This window comes from Epinephelus lanceolatus, chromosome 18 (assembly GCF_041903045.1).
Source record: "Epinephelus lanceolatus isolate andai-2023 chromosome 18, ASM4190304v1, whole genome shotgun sequence".
NCBI classification, from domain to species: domain Eukaryota; kingdom Metazoa; phylum Chordata; class Actinopteri; order Perciformes; family Serranidae; genus Epinephelus; species Epinephelus lanceolatus.
In genome coordinates, this window is record NC_135751.1 from 12458279 (window position 1) to 12478758 (window position 20480).

General features: G+C 38.9%; 2 protein-coding genes across 2 annotated transcripts in view; one reads left to right on the forward strand and one right to left on the reverse strand.

Annotated features, from left to right (window-relative positions):
• The first annotated feature begins 1751 nt into the window (after nucleotides 1-1751).
• Nucleotides 1752-15723, forward strand: LOC117268965 (uncharacterized). Its single transcript, XM_033645760.2, has 6 exons — nucleotides 1752-1840; nucleotides 8615-8756; nucleotides 10568-10730; nucleotides 11948-12071; nucleotides 12163-12240; nucleotides 15082-15723. The coding sequence occupies exons 2-6, from the start codon at nucleotides 8703-8705 to the stop codon at nucleotides 15446-15448; spliced, it is 786 nt and encodes a 261-aa protein (XP_033501651.1). The 5' UTR covers nucleotides 1752-1840; nucleotides 8615-8702; the 3' UTR covers nucleotides 15449-15723.
• Nucleotides 15724-17059: 1336 nt separating this feature from the next.
• The window catches only part of radil2a (Ras association and DIL domains 2a), a 33060-nt gene continuing 29639 nt past the window's right edge, over nucleotides 17060-20480 (reverse strand). The window contains exons 14-16 of the mRNA XM_033645623.2: nucleotides 20221-20357; nucleotides 19403-19542; nucleotides 17060-19306 (exon numbers count right to left, since the gene is read on the reverse strand). Of these exons, the coding sequence (XP_033501514.2) occupies nucleotides 19204-19306; nucleotides 19403-19542; nucleotides 20221-20357 (380 nt within the window). The 3' untranslated portion in view covers nucleotides 17060-19203. The remainder of the gene's footprint in view (nucleotides 19307-19402; nucleotides 19543-20220; nucleotides 20358-20480) is intronic.

Here is a 20480-nt window from a genome sequence, read left to right on the forward strand (position 1 = left end):
CAGGAGAAAACAAGAGTGAAAAACTACACACAGGAGGGGAATACAAACAATGTCCATCTCAAGAAGCCATGTGAGTGTGTTGGCATGTTGGTCCATAAATCTTGTGCTGTACTCAGTATATTTCACATTCTGTAAGTGTCTTATGCTTCTCAGGCTGCTGCTGGTTTCCATTTCAAATGCACTCAACTTGCATATTTAATTAAACCATCAAAGAGAGGAGGCAAGTGTGTCACTGCAGCATGAAATCGTGATAATTAATACCAGAGAAAATAGCAAAGTAAACAGTTTCAGCATATATGGTGATGGAAGTTATGTAAAGAAAAAGTAGGCTAATGGATTACAGCGTCATTAAGCTGTGCAAAGAAGAAACTACTGCATAATATTATCATCTGTAATTATTCCAGTATATGAAAAGCCCGACATAGAAACAAAATAATATAGCACATATACACTGTGTGTAGGGCAAGACTATAGACTGTATATAAAGATGGACAACATGACAGCTCCCTAAAAGTGAAGCCTAGACGTCTTGATCGCCCCCTGGAGGCTGGCCACAGTATAGGTCATAATTCCTGCCCCTTCCTTGTTAGTGGAGGTGACATGGGCCAAATTAAAAAATCAAGCACACCTCAAACAGTGGTGTAAGGTAGTTATGATGCCCCCACTACTGTCTCTAATGCCAATTGCCTTTGGGACAATAAAGCTTTCTGAATCTTGAATCTTTCATGTTATGCTCCTTTCTACCTCTACTTCACTAAATCTCAGAGTGAAATACTGTATTTTTTAATTACTTTATCACATTTATTTAACAGCTAGGCCTATAGTTATTAGTTTAGTTTAAGTTATTGTGACACTCATCTTATGAAATACAACACATTATTAAAGATTAACCAATTGTTTCTTGTATATTTAGCTTGTAACTAAAAAGTCTGTGTCTAGCTGGTGCCAGCTGTTTTGTTTTAGATGTCTGTGAGTTGTCCGCACTTCTACCAAAGACACACTTCCCCTCTAAACCTTTCACATGCTCTCATTTAAATACATTTTTTAGGCCGAAAGAACCAAAGTCATCTAATAATCATCCCTTCCCCCGAAAAGAAAACAGATTACAATACAATACAGATTTGTGCATCAGCAATTTGTTTTTTCCTTTCTCATGAATCTTATCACGACCCCTTAGATTTATCAGGTGACCCTTTGGAGGACCTAAACCCCGAGGTTGGGAACCACTGGACTAAATGCATGATGCACACTGATACATCAGTATTAACAATCTAATAATGTCATATATAACAATGTATCTGTCCTGCTGCAGAACGAGTACTTTAACTTAAAAATGAAAACAAATAATCCGAGTATATTTGGCTGAAAAAAACTTTTACTTCAGTAGGGTTTTGAACAAAGTACTTAATTCATTGTTTCGCTTGTATAGGAGGAGGGGAAAAATAAGGTTCAGTGTATTGTGCTCTAACATATGATAAGGCTGCATGAATTAATGTGATTACTGATGCTTAGTAGATGGAAAAGGTTGGTCAGTCAATCAATCAGTTGTATCTGTCACATGTAATCAGGTCATTTCCTCAGCTGTTTTGTTGCTGCTGACCTACAAAACAAACAAACACAAAGAACAATCATTGAATCTAACTGAACATTTTCTTTTCATTTTATTTCATTCGGTCAGCCTTCCCATAAATCACTGCGTGTGTGTGTCTGTGAAGGTCCTGTTCCCTTGGCAACTGGTCAACACAGTGAGTCAACAGGAAGGAGAACAGAAACTTCTCAAAAGGTTCAGAGATTTAAAAAAGAAGAAGGGGATGGAGGACCAGCACTGAATACATTAGCTGTGAGTCACGTTATATGCTCATGTATCTGCTCACTGATCTTGAACATGATAATTAGCAGAGGAAATAATTAGCAGAGGAAGTATTCAGATCTTTTACTTAAGTAATAGTGTAGAAATACTCTGTTGTAAGTAAAGTTCCTGCATTCAGTAAAAAGCAAAAGTATTTCTTTAAAAATATACTTTAACTGCCAAAACAGAAGTACTCAGTGGCTCATTTCAGAATTATATATATTATTTTATAGTAACTATTGATGCATTTATGTGTTTATCACTTTCATGTTGCAGCTGGTAAAGATGGAGAAGTAGAAGTAGAAAGTAGCAGACAATGGAAATACTCAGGTACCTCAAAATTGTACTTAAGTACATGTTGAATAAATGTAGTACTCGCAATCAAAGTTACGTAATAGTTAATGATCTTGTAATAACTGATAACTGAATAGCACATTATTGATGTGTACTCTGTCTCTGCACCGATCATTAAAGGTCTACACAGACATGTTTAAATTATTGATTTTATTATTTAGTGTTTCAGTGAAGAGTTTAGCGTTACAGAAATGCTGAAATGTGGGTGCATAAAAATGGGAAAATATTCGATTTAATGATGTGTGGTATCATTTTTTCTTACAACCTGATATTTTACATTTTTAAGTTGTTACTTTACATCCGGAGCAGTCATAAACTACACTCATTGTTTTATTTAGAAAGGAACTGAGTCATCCTCCCATCCTCTGTAGCTCTTATATTAATGCAGCAGAGGGCGCTGTAACCAAGCATTATGTGCTCAACAGTAGCACTGATCTGAGAGGAGACTGATTTTTCATGGCTGAAAGCTTTACTTATTCAGAGGTGGAGGAATCCTTTACTTGAGTAAAAGTACTGATATCAAACTGTGGCAATACTCCAACACAACTAAAAGTCCTGCATTAAAAATGTTACGTATGTGAAGGGAAGTAGGCTATAATAATGAAAATGCACTTTAAGTATTAAGAGTAAAGGAACTTAATAAATTAATACAGAGAATTGCCCCCTATGATTGTTATACTATTATCAGATTATTTTAAACTCAGCATAAATGTAACAGCAGGATTTTACAGTTGTAGCTGGTTGAGGTGGAGCTCATTTTGAACTATTGACTGATGATTATTTTCATTATGGATTAAACTGCTGATTATTTTCTCAGTTAATTGATTGATTGTTTGGTCTGTATCACTGCAGGGTAATTTATAACAAGACATCATATTTTATAAGTGCTTCATATGTTCATTTCTATCTTCATATGTTAATCTGTATCGTAACTACGAATTTAAACTTTCCGATAACTTGGAGTAAAAAGCACAACATTTACCCCATATGATTTAAGGAGTAGAAGTAGAAAGTGGCATGAATAAAGCACATTCAAGGAAAATATAAGTACCTCAGAACTTATGTAAATGTACTCAGATCATTTCCACCACAGTACTTACATTTACTGAACAAGTCCACATACTCACTATGAATCTACAGGCTTCTCCTTTACAAGTCTTGCATTCAAACTACTATAGGTAAAAGTACAAAAGTATTATCAGCAAAATGCACTTAAGGTATCAAAAGTAAAAGTACTCAATCTCCAGCTACTGATATATATTGTTATATGTGACATTATTAGATTGTTAATGCTAATGTGTTAATTTATAAGCAGCCTTTTACTGTTGTGGCCACTCAAAATGGAGCTAGTTTGAATCACTTTATTAGCTAGTTTAGTCCAGTGGTTCCCAACCTAAGGGCCGGGCCCCTTCGAAGGGTCACCAGATAAATCTGAGGAGTTGTAAGATGATTAATGGGAGAGGAAAGACAAGACAAAGTTTTGAGAACATAAATGTGTGTTTTTGGACTTTGGGTTCTTCTGATCTTTGTTTTTCATAATAGATCATAATAGTAGATTAATTAATAATGAAAATAATCATAAGTTGCAACCTCGCACTTAACTATTGAACAGAAAATGATACTTTGAATTAGTTTACCATTTTGTTTTTGCTTTAGAAAAACATTGTACTTTTACAACAGTGCAGGGTTCTGTTTTCTTTTAATGGAGTTAATTAACAGTGTGGTATTGCTATGAGTAAATACTAAATACTTCTTCCATCACAGCTCACTGGAGCTTTTTTTTTAAAGTTTGTTGGCCTACATCAATTCCTGCATAAATGACTGTCAGAAACTGTTCTTAAATTTCACGTTGCATGAGTGCACACTTTGGTACTCTGAGTGCAAAAAAGTGTCCCTGACCTCCCACTCTGTTCTCCACATACCAGGAGCACACCTGTGGTTCTCTGTTTGGTTGGTGGGACCCGAAATACACTTTGAAGTGATCTGCTTGTTGTGAAGGCATAAATATACATGAGAGGAATTTTATAAGGGCAAAGATAAAAGACATTTTTTTCCTCAAAGGAAGCGTGTCGTGTTTTCTGTCAGAAACATATAAAAAAAAGCTCTTTTTATTCACAGTTGACTGAGTTCATTCAGCTGTGTGAGAAGTTTCATTTTGATCCTCAGAGACTCCAGCATGTTACAGAGACTGGGAACACTTCAGGGCAAGTTATCAGTGTTTAAGTACAAACTGTACCACCACCTCAGTGTTACTGCTACAACTAATACTGTACTTCTACTTCTTAAAAGTAGCAAAGTAAATTTAGGTTATTGTTGGAAAATGTTCATATTTGGAGACAACTACTGTATCTACCACTTTCTTGAGGAAAATATTCTACATTTTATTCAGTCATCCGCATAGATATTGTAGATAAACTCAAAGTATCAGTCTTATCAGGTAAAAACTTTGTATCCCGCAGCACAAGAACACAAAAACTGTATAAAGTACAGTTTTGTGGTGCTTCAAACTTACTAGAGTACTTACTGAGCTACTTTATCTGACAGCTAAAGATTTTTGCAGATGAAGTACATGTACATTAAAAAATATGAGTTATGGTGCATTTTTGTTGTACAAAAGTGTACTCACTGCTGAAAAGTGCAGGTGCAAATAGTGTAAAGCAATGCAAATGTCTCAAAAAATGCAAATGTTCCCAAGTGAGCTGTTGTTTAAGAGTTTGAGTTTCAAGTGAAGCTCTTTAATTAAACAGCTGAAGTTTGAGTTGAAGTGCAAATGATAAAAGCAGTTGAAATGTCAGTTATCTAAGACATGAAACAATTGAAATTTTGAATTCTTCCATCGTGGCATCACTGCTTTCATTTATGACGACATCTTTTACTGCTATCAGTAAATCATAAACTCTCCCAGACTCAGAGGCAACCTGACTGGCTTTCTTCCCAGTCAGTGTATCCTCATACACCTTCGCCTCCAGACGGGATTTCCTGTCTGTCTGAGGGAGGGGCTGGGTTTAAAGAACTCCCCCTGCTCCCAGCACTGGTACTGGGATATGCACTGGGAGTGAGGAAGACAGGGGCAGCAGTGTGTACACTCACTCTCATCACATCTAACTGGTCACTGTTGCTTTGTTTCCTGACTTCATTGTCTGAGATGAGCAGGAAGGATGAGCAACTGCAAAAGCATCATGACCTATTCTCTAACTGTATTTTGTCACTCTTTCACTGTTGAGCATGAGCATGATTAATCACCTAACTGCACTGTAAAACATGGGTGTCTGCAAATCCTAAATTTACTTTTGGTGCGTCTACAATCAGTCATAGGTTAGAGTAGGTTTAGTCGCAGAATACACACACAAGTTGATGATCTTTTTATACTTTACTCCAGTGATTCCTGTGCAGCTCTTCTGAAGTTGCTTGGGGGTACATGTGGATTAGCTCAACTTCTTAGCTAAAAGTTAACTAATGGACAAACATTTGAAATGGTTATCTTAAAGTTAACTAACAATAGTTAGCTAAAGTTAAGTATAAACAGCTGAAATGATTAGCTGAAATCAACAGACAAACTGTTGAAATTGTAAGCCAAAAATAATGGATAAAAACTTTAGATATTTAGCTAAAAGCATTGGATAAACAGCTGAAACACTGTAAAACTTCCATTAAAAGCCCCGTCCCATTTAAATGCACAATCCCTTTTACTAGCCCGGTGTGGCTACACATTTGGCAAATAAATGCCTGTCTCTATTAGAAGCCTGGTCTGGTTGTCAATTTTTTTCATATAAGTTCTTTAGTGGGGACCACCAAGTTAATTATCTTCTAACCCAGCAACCATGATGCCCCAGTTTGTGTCAAACTAAAAGTTTTTGAAACTGCTCTCTCTTCAGCTATTTGTATGGGTGTGAGGCTCTGTTAAAAGTGCTCTTAAGTCTGTTAAATCTCTTTACATGACTCAGGTGAAATCCCCACTGGGGGTGAGGTCTACTACACCGTCAACGACTCCTTTCAGTGCAAGCTTTAGTGAGAGAAAAGCAAGCCAGGTTTTAGAGCACGATGAAGCAGCGTCAGATGACCCCTTGTGGTAGGCTGACCAAACGTCCTCTTTTGCCCGGACATGTCCACTTTTCACGTCCTGTCCGGGCGTCTGGGGGTTTTTTATAAACTGATGATAATGTCCGGTTTTCCGTGTGTTTGTGTGTGTGTGTTAGAGTGCGGCACGGGCCACATATTTCTGTCCAAACCCAAACCGAGCCCGACATTATTTAATGACCAAAGCACTGACTTTGTGTTGTTGTTGTTATGGTTACAGGTTATTTAACAGGCCGGGTGTGCTCAGTGGAGAGGGAGACCTCATGTTTGAGACGGGAGCGGGAGGCGGGAGGTCCGACGCTTCTAGCGAGAGGAGAGGGAGAAATAAAACAAAATAAGATAAAACAGGAAAAACCTGTCTCCCTCTTTTATTTTATTTTCAGCGTTTAATCAAGGCGGAGGCGGGCGGCGGGAGGTCCGAGGTTTCCGGCGAGGGGAGAGGTAGAAACAAACAGCCAGTGTGTGTCTGTGTATGTTATGTTCAGGTGTTGTCACGTAAATAACAGCGCCCAAGCAATAAACAGTACATTTACACTATATTTTCACTGAAAGCTGACCGAATCCGAATACAATTTATAGCTACATTTTTGACCAAACCCGGCCCGACCCGTCGGGTACCATCGGGCTCGGATCGGGTAGCCACACTCTAGTGTGTGTATGTGTCCCTATTGGGGCCTATCTGAATTTCTGTCTTTGAGAGATATTATTTTGTAATATAACTGAATTTTCTATCCATACATATAAATTTTAAATATATTAAAATGATAAGGCATCTTTGAGTAAGCTGCGAGTATCATTTAAGTAGGCTATGTCGTGGCCGGCCGAATGTCCTCCTTTTTGGAAATCAAAATATGGTCACCCTACCTTGTGGTATGTTCTAGAAATGACAAGAAAGGAGAGCTAAGTCGTGAACTCATATTTATCTGAAACAAGGTCATATTGAGAGTGACTGCAGAGAGATGATTGAAAAATTAAGATCTAAAGAGGGAACAAGATACAAGACCTACCAAGCCATCAACCCAAATACAATACAGCCCTACATTACAGTTCCAGTTGCCTTCTCACAGATTGCGAGTGTAAATAGGGAGGTGAAGCCGTACACCACCAGATCAACGCGTGTGTTGCTGTAAGACTGGCATACAAAATGAAGATCTTATACTCGTGTGTCCTCATACACAGAATATCCGTGAGAAATATGGACATGACTCTCCTGAACTGAGCTCACTCTTCGTGGCCACTGATAAAAGAATCCAGTTATGTTACATGCATGCCTTACAGTACTGGAGCACCAGCAGGCCTCTACTAAATGACAGGACTCTATGTTGTTAGCTGTATTACCTTTTAATGTTTTTACCAATGGGTTTAATTTATATAAGATTTTTTTGTATATTGTTTGGACCCAAATATTTTATTTGTTTGTATCAATAAAATATCAAACTAAGTACTACTAGGTGGGTAGGTTACAGAGGAGGAAGTGGGTATACTGTACTGTCCCATGTATTTCAATGGCTTTTTGGCTGATAGGTGTGTATACTGTAGACACCCAGAAAAAGAGGTGGGTATACCACGTATACCTGGATAGACCACTACACCACTGCACTGATTGTTTAAATAGTTACCTAAAAGTGATCGACAAATAGATAGGTGGAAATAGTTGGAATAGTTAGCTAGTACGCTACTGAATAAACACTTGAAATAGTTAGCTTAATTAGCTGATGGAAATGGTTAAAATGGTTCGTGTAAAACAATGGTTAAAAATAGAGTCCTAAAACCTTCCGGTTCCCTCATCTCATTGGGTTTTGAAAATGGGTTTTGGTTAGATGCCTAAAATAAGGTCTGTGGTTAACTCAAGCCGAAGAGACTTTCACGTTTTGTTCTGCGACATAAAATACGTCAGTGAATACCCCACTTGTGAATTTTGCAGCCTTTTGGTATCGTGAGAAAGGCAGGTTATTTTCTTCAATAATCCAAAATCCAATGGGAAAATCCCATAGACTTTTTATGAGAGAACCAAGGCAATGCTAACATTTTACACTGGCCTACAAAAAACATCATCCTTACAGCACTCTATATTCTGACATAAAGGAACCATTACTTCACTTTTACTTTCAAAGTTTAAACTGAAATATTCTGGTTTGCCAAATGTGTTTCTTTGTTCCAAGTTCAAACTAACTTCACATTCAGCTTGTAGTCCAGTTTTTAAATTTGTCTTGCGTAGCCTATTTGTTACTGATTGTGTAAAGCTGATTCTCTGACCTGCAGGTTCTTGGAAAAATACAATATCCAGTGATTCTACCTCCAGTGTAAACAAGTATTTCATCTTTTCTTCCCCAGTGAGTACAGAGTGACTGACATCAACCTCATATCTACTGTAAACACAGAGCTGAGTGGTGCTTCCTTCCTTCTCCTGGTGGAGGACAACATGAAGAAGAAAAAAAAGCGGCCCCGAAAATTCACCAAAAAAGAGCACGCTAATGTGGGTGTAACAGTCAGAGAAACAGACCAAGAGTGTTCAATGGTTTTGGTTTGTTGGGTGTAAACAAGGACTGGGTAGTGACCCTTAACACTTAAAGGGATGGTTTGACATTTTTATGCTTACTCACTGTCTTGCTGAGAGTTAGATGAGAACTTTGAAAGCATTTTCATGTCTATATGGAGAATTTGAACCAAGCAAGAGGTCAGCTTAGCTCAGCATAAAGACTGGACTGTTTATTTATCTTTTTAATGAAATAACTCGAGAACTACTGAATAGATTGTCATAAATTTTAATACACATTCATGGTTCCCTCAGAATAATTGAATTGTAATCACTTTGGTGATCCCCTGACTTTTCACCTAGCGCCATCATCAAGTCAAAAATTCTGTTTGTCCAACACTTTGGTTTGTGACCAAAGCCCAGTTCAGACCAATGATTTGCGACGAGATGAAACTGTTTTAGAATGTTGCAGAGAAAAGTTGCCACAGCTGTGAACTGGCCGGCCTGAGCTCGACTCACCTGCAGCCGGTACCGGCACTGGCTGGTTTTAGAACGTATCACCTGTTTCTACAGCCAGTCACCTTGTAGTGAAGTCGGCTGGTCAAGTCAAAATGACTGCAGATGGATGCTCCGTCCTCGCTGAGCCCTCTGTTTCCATCGTCATGGTGTGCCTGTGTTGAATGGTGGGTCGCTTATGCTTAGTGAGATACTGTAGCCAGTTTCTCACTATCTTGCTATCTCACGAGAAGCAAAAAACGATATTCAGCCACAAAATAAGCCTGAAAAGCTGGAAATCAGAACGGAAGTGCAGAGAGTTGTTGCATAGAGATGATACATGGTCTCATGTAGTTGCATTGGTGTGATCCGGCAGGTTTTTAGAACACTGCAGAATGGTGTATTGCAAGTAGTTGCCTGTTTCAACTGTCTCATCGCAAATCTTTGGTCTAAACTAGGCATGACACCTGCAAAACTAACGGCATTCTCATCAGCCTTTTGTGTTTAGTGCTAACTAGCATTATGCTAACACACTAAATTAAGATGGTAAACTCAGTAGTAAACATTATATCTGCTAAACAGTGCAGAGCACTGACATTGTGAACATGTTAGCAAGCTGATATTAGCATTAGCATTAGCTGTGCTTTACATTTGTAGTTTATTGGTTTATTACCAGCACCTACAGTGTCTCAATGGCTGGTATAGTTTTAACCTTGCGAGTCTATGTGTGTGTCATCATGGCAAAATAGGGTCCTGGAGATAGGGGGAGCTATTACAGGAGCAGTTCTGAGTACTATGCCAGGTGTTTATGTCAAATTAAATTCATTCAGTGTGTCTGTATGTCTGTGGACACAATTTGTCATCATGATTGCGTAACCATGCAAGACGCAGTCATGAATCTTTCCAGGTGTGCTGGTGAGATCAAAATGAGAGGAAGTTAGATGATGGATGTGATCCAAGCAAGGGGGCTGGAAGTAGGGTAACAAGAGGGGAAGGAGCCACTGGGCCTCTGGCTCACACTTGTGTGAAGTCGCAGAGTGCTGTATCACAGCTAGAGTGAACCAATCGCAAGATGGTCTCTTGTTAGATTTATTTGTATCTTTGTGTCAGCATCTAGCTCAACTGGACCACACAGACTCTCTTTTTACATTACTAAAACCTATTTGAAATTAATTAAAGTTATGATGGGAATTTCTACTCCATCTAAACTTTTAGTGACTGGTAAACTGTATAAAACTCGGCACTACTTAAACACACTTTACCTGATACAAGTAAGCATATATTATCACTTGTGATTTGTCTCAAACATGGTAAAGGTTCCCATGGACAAAACTTCGCAGTTCAGCAGGCCTGAGTTTGAGAGCTTCCTGTTTGAGATGACTCGGTGGTTTTTGGATCATCAGCTGCAGGTGGATGAGTTGTTCAGTCACAGTGACGCAGACAGAAGTGGATCAGTCAACCTGAAGGATTTTTACCTGGGTAATCCATCTTTTATCTGCCCCTTTATCCCCAAAGCATGAACAAGCATCCCGTTGCTCTTTTGGAAACAGTTTTAGTATTTTCTGTGATTTTATATGCCAACATCCATGAAGGCTCACATTGAACTCTTCTTCACACGGCAGACTTCAGTGTCTGTTCCAGCTCCTCTGAATGTCAGATAATCTTGAAGGAAAAAGAGATTAGGAGAAGATATGTGGGTCGGTATTAACCAAATGCCACTGTGGTTGTACTGAAGTATTCACGGAGGGCACTGTGAGTCATTTCCTTTTATCCCCCTCGCAGATAAGAGCAGCTGGCTCTGGGAAACAAACCCAGAACAATGTTCCTTTTGTCTCAGTAAACTATACTTTTGTACTGAAGAGTTTGAAGGAGCTCCAAGACCTGCAGGATAATAACTCAGAGGTGCAGACTGGGGCTCCATGTGAATCAGCACTTTTCAAAAAGCAAGAAATCTGAACACGCCAGCTTGTGACACTGAGACACAAAAAGGCTAATTTACATCTGGGCTACTTTTTAACAAACTTCTTCTTCTTATAACAACAAATACATGAAGGGGAAAATTATATCAAGTTGCCACATGAAAATCACAAACTACGTATTTCTGTATCCTCTGACAAAATCTGTCAAACAATTCAGCATCCCCTCAAAATTTAAAGAAATCTGCAGATTCTCACAACCAGAATGTTTCTAAATTTGTGAGGAAAGGGGCCCAAATATTTTAAAGAAATATCCACAGTTTTGCCTATATTTGCTAAAACTGTGATTGAGTTTAGTTTCCAAGATAACAAATTAAATGTCCTTGCAAAATAAGAAATCTTAATTAGTTTTTTACATTTCTCACACTGAGAAATTGAGGCGTGGACTAAAATCAGCCTCAGTGTCCATCACTGAATTTGTGATAACATTTACAGTTTTCCAAAAATGTAGCTTTCACACTGCTAAAAAGATAAACGTGTTCATATTTTTTAAATTATTATTATTTTACATAAGATATACTTAAGCCTCTAGAGTTTTTTTTGGAGCCTTTACAGAAATCCTGAATTGACAACTCAAGGAATGAATCATCACATTAAAAAAAAAAAAAAAAAAAAAAAATCTGAACAGGTTAAATGATGCAGCATTTCATGAACACTTTATTAAACTATTGATATTGACATAAACTCCACTATTATTGATTTGTGTGTCTCTGGCTGCAGGTCTAATGAACTTGGACGTCCCTTGTCAGCAGTTTCAGCTCCACATGCTGACTCAGCAGCTGAAGACCAATGACAACATGATCAGTTATCGAGATTTGAGCACACAGGTGCAGAAGAAACTGAGGTAAAATAAATTAGTACCTTATGTGAGAGGATCTTTTTTTTGTTTATTGTTTTATGAACCGGGACTGTTTTCTGTCGTTTTGTCATCAAAGACTGAATGACAGCACAGAGATCGACACTCAGATATCAAGATGTGATCGTCAGCTGTCAAACCCTGAAGAGGACATGAGGTATGTACATTAACATATATGTAATGAAAGCCCTTGTACTTGCATTATTAAAACTGTCCGTCAGTGGCAACATTCCTAGGAAAAATCACAAGTGGTGCACAGTCATTAGAGGGGTTCTACGATGCTTGTCCTTATTTTCTGTCATATATATATAATGTTACAATGTCTCATGTTTATATAAATTGTGGCTTAAGTTTCAAAAAAATGAGGTAATGATATGCAACAGTAATCCCTATGAACAAAAACCTTAGGCTTCAGACTTTGTGAATACTCCATTTGCTCCAGATTGCTGAAACACACACACACGCACCGTCTTTGCTTTGGTAACCCTTTCATCTCACCAAAGCATATTTCCCAGGAGACGTTTTCTTTTGAAACAACCTCAAGTTTGAAAGTGCTCTGCAGATTTACAAACCAGCTCCCTTGTGTTCAGACGATACAGAATTAGTGACCAATAAAGATGAATCGGCGAGGAGATGCCTGCTGCCCATCTCCACATTCCTCAGGCGGCCAGTACTCAGTGCTTTGAGAGAGGAAAGACAATTGGCTCTGAGGAATCCAGTTCAACGTCACCATATTGGCAATGGTGATAACGTGAACACTCCTGATGTTGCTGTTGTTCCAGCTGCTGAGGTCAACATGGGAATCAACCAGCATGTTGAATAAGACAACGACTCGCCTTGAGAAGAAGATGATGAGGATGAGGAGAGTAACCAGCATGCTGAACAAAACGATGACCCACTGCCTGGTGAATCCAGGCTGCGGCCTCGAGAGGAAGATGATGAGGATGAGGGGAGTAAAATTTAAAAGATTCAGGTACTGGGATGCGACAGTAGCAGTGACAGCATCAGCGGCTGGGACAGCTGCACTGAGGATACTGATGATGATGATTCAGTCTATGAGGAAGAAGAGGAGGACCCACTTTCATAAGTATCCAGCAAAAGGGAAAGATATGACGAAGATGAGGATGACAGAAGTGCCAAAAAATCCAGAGGGTAACATCATAAATCCTGACAGATGCTGTAACACCCCCTCCACCCCATCCTCATAACATCACTGGCACCCAGCAATACAAGATCATCTTCAGGTGAACACAGACCCCCACCATCTGGACACAGGGACACTCATGACACCCACCAGCTGGTTGTCCCAGAGGGGGATCCCTCTTTGAGTAGGCCCACCCAAGGTGTCTTCCTGTAGGGAGTTTTTCCTTGTTCTCACTGAATGTGTCTTTTTTATTAAAGGTGGGCACTAAAGCCCTCTGTCCCAATATAAATAACTGAATTAATTTGATTAATTAATCAATAAATTAATGAACAGAAAACTTCAGTTAACATGCTAATGTCTCTTTTTATTCAGTCACTTCCTGTAACTAAATTACACGCAAACTCAACAGCTACATAAACAAAGCAGACCTCAAAACGACCTTTACACAAGTGTTGTTGCCTTATTTGACCTGCTGCTATAATTGTTTGTGTGTGTGTGTGTGTGTGTGTGTGTGTGTGTGTGTTTGTTTCTGTGATGGAAACTACTACTACTCAAATACTTTACTTACTTAACTAGAGTATTACCTTTTATGCTACTTTATACTTTTACATCAGTGCATTTGAAGGCAAATATTGTACCGTTTTACTCTAATGGAGTTACTTAGTTACATAGTAATCTTAATACAAAATGTATGCATGAAGAGTGTGTGTTTGGCTTACATGAACTGAATTACTGACGTGGTGATAAATAATTCATCATCATTAGGAATTGTAAAAACTCACATTTGTTAACATAGATTGAACTTTTCAACTAGCTAGCTAACGCTGCCTACTGATTATCTCCTTCACCATACCAGAAAATAGTAATTGTCAACACTGCTCATTTTAGGAACAACACCACAAGAAAACATGTTCTTTGATTAGATTAAACGGATGATGACTCATTGTTTCTACCTGTCAGCGATCAGCCATAGGTAGCGCACTAGCTACGTTAGCTACATCGCTAACAGAGCCTTTCATTTTCCCTGCCTGGATGCAGATGGGAACCGATCTACAGTAAACACACATTATAGTCTCTATGTTAACATGAACAAAGAACACATTTTCTTGTGGTGGCCTTTCAAAAGTGAAGAGTACTTTGTTATGATCAAGGTGTTAATAAGCAGGCAGCTTTAGCTAGCTAGCATGCTCACAAGTTGAAGTTGTACTTCCACAGTAAATTATATAATATGGGGACGTCTCCACAGCTATTAATTAAAGAATAAGCCAAATCCATGCTTGAGAAATGTGAGTTTTAACAATTCCTCATGATGGTACCTTTCACCACGTAAATAATTCAGTTCATATAAGCCTAATACACTCCTTTACTTGAGCGGCAGTGATTAGCCTAAATAATATCCAGATTCCCTAAACTGGAGACATTTTTTTTTCCTTCTACTACACATAGATCATAAATCCATGGATATAAAAATGACTCATTGCAATTGGTTGAGAAATAAAAAAAAAAATCATGCTTTTTATGTTTTATTTGGCGCTAACACCACTACTGTCCCTTTCTGCCACCAGTTCGCCTCTGCCCACAAAATACGTCATCGCTGTTTACAAACACAAAAAGGGTATACAACCTGTTCAACCACTGGTGATAAAAAATGACTAACACTGATAAAAAGTTACATACAGATAATTTTTGAATACTACCGCTACTTCTTTTTCTCCACCACATTGCTGATTGAAATATTGTATATTATACTCATTCATTCAATAACAAAAAAAATAATAAAATAATAAAAAATGTTCCCCCAAAACAACTTCATATGAGAGGGATTCTGATCTAAAATCAGATTTTAACCAACAGGTTCATCCGTCTGAGTGTCAGACCGATCCCCTTCGACCCTGCTGCTGCAGCTCATCCAGGAAACTTTGAGATTGTTTTGCTGAGCAGCAGTAGAGTTCTCAGTCTGATCAGGACGATCCAGGAGCGGGTCGGGATCCAGACCACCAGGCTGGAGGTTTTCCGGAGTAGAGTACCCACAGAGGAGGCTCGCCTGCCCCCAGGAAGTTTCCTGGAGGAATGTGGCTTCAGAGGAGGGCCAGAGGAAACTCCTCCAGAGGACACTGTGTACTACGACTACATGCTGCTGTTTACAGACTGTCCCATCCTCAACTGTGACCACTACTTCAGCTCAGCGCCAGACTCTGCTTCCATAAGGAGCGGTCACTAAATTAAATACATAAAATTACCTCACAGTGTTTTTAGGCATGCATGCTGCGGAAGCTACTGTTGGTTAGTCCACCATTTGGGCGCAGACTGAAATATCTCAAGTATTTGATTCAGTGCCTTAATGTTTCATACAGACGTCCATGCTCCCCAGAGAATGAATCCCTCTGATTTTGGAGATCACCTGTCTTTTTCCTCAAGCACCACCATGAGGGTCACCTTTGTGGGACTGTTCAAGCAAGCTCATGCTATTGAATTAAATATTCAACCCCCACCCTCAATAGATTTTTTTTCTAATAATTTCTAGATGTTTGCAGTGTCTGAAATATTTTGCACATTTGGAAATCTGAAACATGATATGGACTGAAAGTTAAAGTCTCTGCTCACCCACACAGGTGTTTTCACTTAACTTGACGAATCACTCCTCTAATCAGGTGTGACGACAGGAGGAGGTTGTTTGGATGGTGGTGGAGGATGTATTTAGTATTATGTATGTTTTTGGATTACTATTACTGCTGCATCAATGTGTATGCACTGCTGTAGATGTTTAAGGTTGTGAACTCCTTCATATACTGTAGTTTAATCTTGTAGCATCACTGCCCTGTGAGAACCACGAATCTCTAGAAAGTCAAGTTTTCATGGTGTCAGGAAACAGCCCTGGTTTCAGCTTTGTGATGATACATGTTTAAGCTGATCCAAGAGGGTTTTTAAAGAGTTTATTTGGCTTCAGAAGTTTATCCTTCAGTTTTTCACAAACATTTAAATTAACACATTTGGAGATACATGGTTTTCACTGGGCAGGAAGGAGATGAAAAACTGTAACCTGATCTGTAACTGAAGCTGTCAGACAAATGTAGTGCGGTAAAAAGTACAAAATTTACTGTTGAGATATATGTATCAGTGTAAAGTTGCATTAATAGTAAAAATTTGAGTAAAAAAAAGTACAAGTACTTTTAATTTGTAATCGAGTAAATGTACTTACGAACAATTTTTTGCCCTTGTCATAATAAGCCGCATGTGAGACAAGCAGCGATTAACTGGTTAAAAAGCAGTAACCAGCAGATAAATAAGCCAGCTAGATGAAGAGAGACATTGCAAGTACAAAACCGATGTGACCTTTCTGTATGGATACATAAATATAAGTACAAGCTAAGCATTAAAAGCCTGCAGTGTGAACATAAAGTTGAATTCTTAAAAGAAGATTAATGTCAGAAAGCTGCAGGGGCGTCTCACACTCAGCACCTTGTTTACACTTTAATTACACTCTCCGATGTGTTCACATTTAAGTAAGAGGGTGCAACATGTTGAAAAACCTTTATACAGATATAAAGCAGTGTTCTGAATTGAGGCCTCAGGGGGCCACAGGGGCTGGACTTGCTGGAGCTGGAGTCAGTGGAAAGTGCTTGGCTAGTGGAAACCACAGAGCAGCTATAAACAGCGGCTGGTGGCGACCACTAAAGCGTGCCGACACACCCAGCAGCTTCCCTGCTGCTCCACCCGGCTTTTAGATTCCTGCTGCACATGGAGTTCACTGCTGTATTTGTTAACAAACACATTATAGGAGAAGGTTTATGCATGAAGACAGAACAACCAGAGAGCACACAGGAGTTCAAGGTTTTCAGTCAAAATAATATTTATTACATAGTTTCAAAAATACTGCGCAATATAAATATTACAAAATACTGTGAATAATACTGTATGTCAATATACTTGAACTTAAAACATTTGGGATTAAAACACAGACAGACTTGAGATGAGGGCTGCAGCAGTTTGTCGCTCTACAGTGTTAAACTTATTAAAACATGTCTGCTGATGTTTTTCATACAAACTGATCTATGATTGGTAACTCTGAGATGCTTTATGATTTGGGCCCAAACCTCTGACAGTAAGGCTTTAAAGGAAAAGTTCAACATTATTTGCTTTCTTGCCGATGGTTAGATGAGAGGACTGACACCGCTCTCATGCCTGTAGCGTAAGTGTGAAGATACAGCCAGCAGCTGGTTAGCTGGGGGAAACAGATGAGAGCCAGGCTAGCTGTTTCCCTTTGTTTCCAGTCTTTATGCTAAGCTAAGCTAACGGGCTGCTGGAAGTGCCTTAAATTATTTTGCAGAACACATGCCAGTGGTTTCAGTCTTCTTATCTAACTGTCAACCACAAATTGTTAAACTATTCCTTTAATTCAGTTTAACCACTGTACATTTTTGTGTGTAGATGAATGTGAATGACGCTCCACTGAAAGATCCTGAAACATACAAACAGCTGAAACAGAGAGAACATTATGACAGAAAGTGTGCACTTCCTTTAACTTTGTGTACATTTTAAAATGTAGAATTCCTTTTGACTCCGAGACTTAAAACTTTCTGATAACTCAGACAAACTTTGCTGTTTTATTTCTGTAACAAAATATTTTTTGGCATCTGTCCAGTTGAGGAGTTTGAACCTGAACTTGTTAGCAAACAGTTGCTTACTTACACGCCCAGCAGCTACAGAGCAACATGAATAGTCATTTGTATCTGTCTCTTTAGCTGCTAAATGCTCCACTATATTCACCAGCTAGTCTCTAACTGTCTATCTGCTGTTTGATGTTGAGCAGGTGGTGAACAGTGAGTTTTCACAGCTTTTATTTTTTTCATTGAAAATGACGCCATGAGAGCAGTGAGAGTGAACCAGGACATAAAGTTCTGGGTCGGACAGATAAATAATAATTTGAATCACACTGTAAAGTTCTGTGTAGCCGAGGGGATCTGCAGATTCAGTTGATAATCCTGTGTAGGTCCATCACCAGTTATTTGATCCATTCTTATGATAAGAAAAATTGATTAAAAAGTGAACACAGAATCCTCAAATTCGTTTATATGCATCAACAATGATGATGATTTCTATCCCATTGTCTTAAGGACTTGTGCAGTTACCCATCACTTGGCGTGCTGTTGTAACAGCTACTTTGCATGAACAGTCTTTCACGTGATATCAAAGTGAAGATTTCAAAATGGAAAATGAAACAAACAAACAAACAAGAAAAAAAGACACTGTCTTACATCAAGCCTCAATTTAGTTTTTCCTAAAACAAGAAATACAAAAATCTCCTGGTAAGCTGAGATAATTCTGCTGGTTTTCTGTAGTTGAGGATTTTTCTCCACATATGTTTAAAAAGAAGCTTAACAAGTATATTTGTAGTGGAAAAAGATGAACTAACCTAATGCCCAATGACAGATCTTTAACTTGTGCAAAGTAATATGATTTTATGACTCCCTGGAAATGGAATTGTTGCAGTGTAAAATATCCTGTTTCACAGTTTTTCATATAGCCATACTTTAAGAATGAATTTGAGAATAGTTCCAGTTGGTGCCATACATGAATCTTGATCCTGGAGCAGCTACATGAAGCTCCGCAGACAGAATACTGTGTACTCAGACATTCAAATAGATGTTTCACAACAGCAAATTGCCACAGGCAGCTATTTTCCTCACCGCCAAACCCTCATGGTTTATGAGTGTGGAGTCGAGTTTGTTTATAGGCCAGAAAGAAGCTGCGACAGCAAAATGAGCTTTTATAAACTTGACCATGCCCACAGTCTCGAGTCGGTCCTGTTGCTTTGGGATGATTGTCTCAACGCAAACACAACAGCTCTATGTCACAATAAGTCTGTGTTTTCCTTCATCCTGTAAGAAATACTGACTTTGGATGCAGCAGGAAGGAGAAACCAAACGTCCTCTAGTATTCCCAATTGCACTTGATTGTCCACACACACCTCTTCCTTCAGCATTTAGCCATAGCCGAGCTCTTGTTGCTCGCCTTTGAGTCGATCTTGGCCACCAGCAGTCTGAGAGAGTCTCCTGATGATCGGATCAGCTCTCGACCACTGAAATAGAAGCAGAGAGAATCAACAGGCTGTAAAGAAGCAGTGACAGGAACATGGGATCAGACTAATATCTGTAGTGTGTACTTTAATACTTACACGTTATACTCCATACCGACCACACTGATGCCATTAACAGCCAGGATGCGATCGCCTGTTTTCAGTTTCTGACACTGAGCGGCAGGAGAGTCGGGAACCACTGACTTCACATAAATGCCACTCATTCTCAGCTGTGTTTTCTGTGTAAATATAAAACAGGAAGGTTATTTTATAGAGTAACCAAATTGTGGTGCTCTCTGAGGCATGCCTAGGTATTATAATTCTGTTTTTATTAGGGAAACAAGCAAATATTCACATTTGAAGGCTGGCGTTTTTACAGCTAATCAATGATTGAGCAGTATTTTTGTTGTGAGTGTTGTTTTGTTGATTGACTAAATGTTATAGCTCAAATATAAATTATAAAGCATATATATATGTTTTAGTGTTTAACAGTTGTACTCTGTGGTACAAACATTAACCTGGTTTTAATGATAGCTAATGAGCTTGTCTGTTCAAACATATCACATCACCATAATGGCTTTTGCCCATGAGGTTGGACCGCAGAGCCGCCCTTCAGTCAGTAAGAACATTTAGTTAGATTAGATTTGTAGTTTCAGTCTGTTGAACTCAAATCCCTTCAGTTTATAGTCTGATCTCATTAGTCTTCATCAGATTTGCTGCACAAGTTTTCCTGTGTCCGGATTAAACTGTGAAAACATTTAGCCCTGTGGCTGCTGATCTGAAACAATCCAGATAAGACTCTGCCTTTCAAAATCATTTTACACTACTGGACCTCTAAATGCTTGTTATTAAATCAGTGTTATGAAGGAGAGAAGAAGAGGATGTGTGCTGGGTAAAGAAGGAAGAAGCTGTTGTACCGTTCCATCCACGAGCGCCAGGCCGAGGCCGTGAGGTCCTCTGTGGAGCTCCACCGTGAACACTTCCTCTCTGTCTTCTTCTTCTTCTTCTTCTTTTTCTTCTACATTGTCAGTCTTCCTGTCAGCACATCCACTGGCTGAGCACACAAACACACACAAACAGAAAGAGAACATGTTCGCATCAAAACAAATTAGTGGTATATAAATACTCACTTAAATAACCATACAACCAAACAAGCCCAAGGTGTTGTGGACTGCAG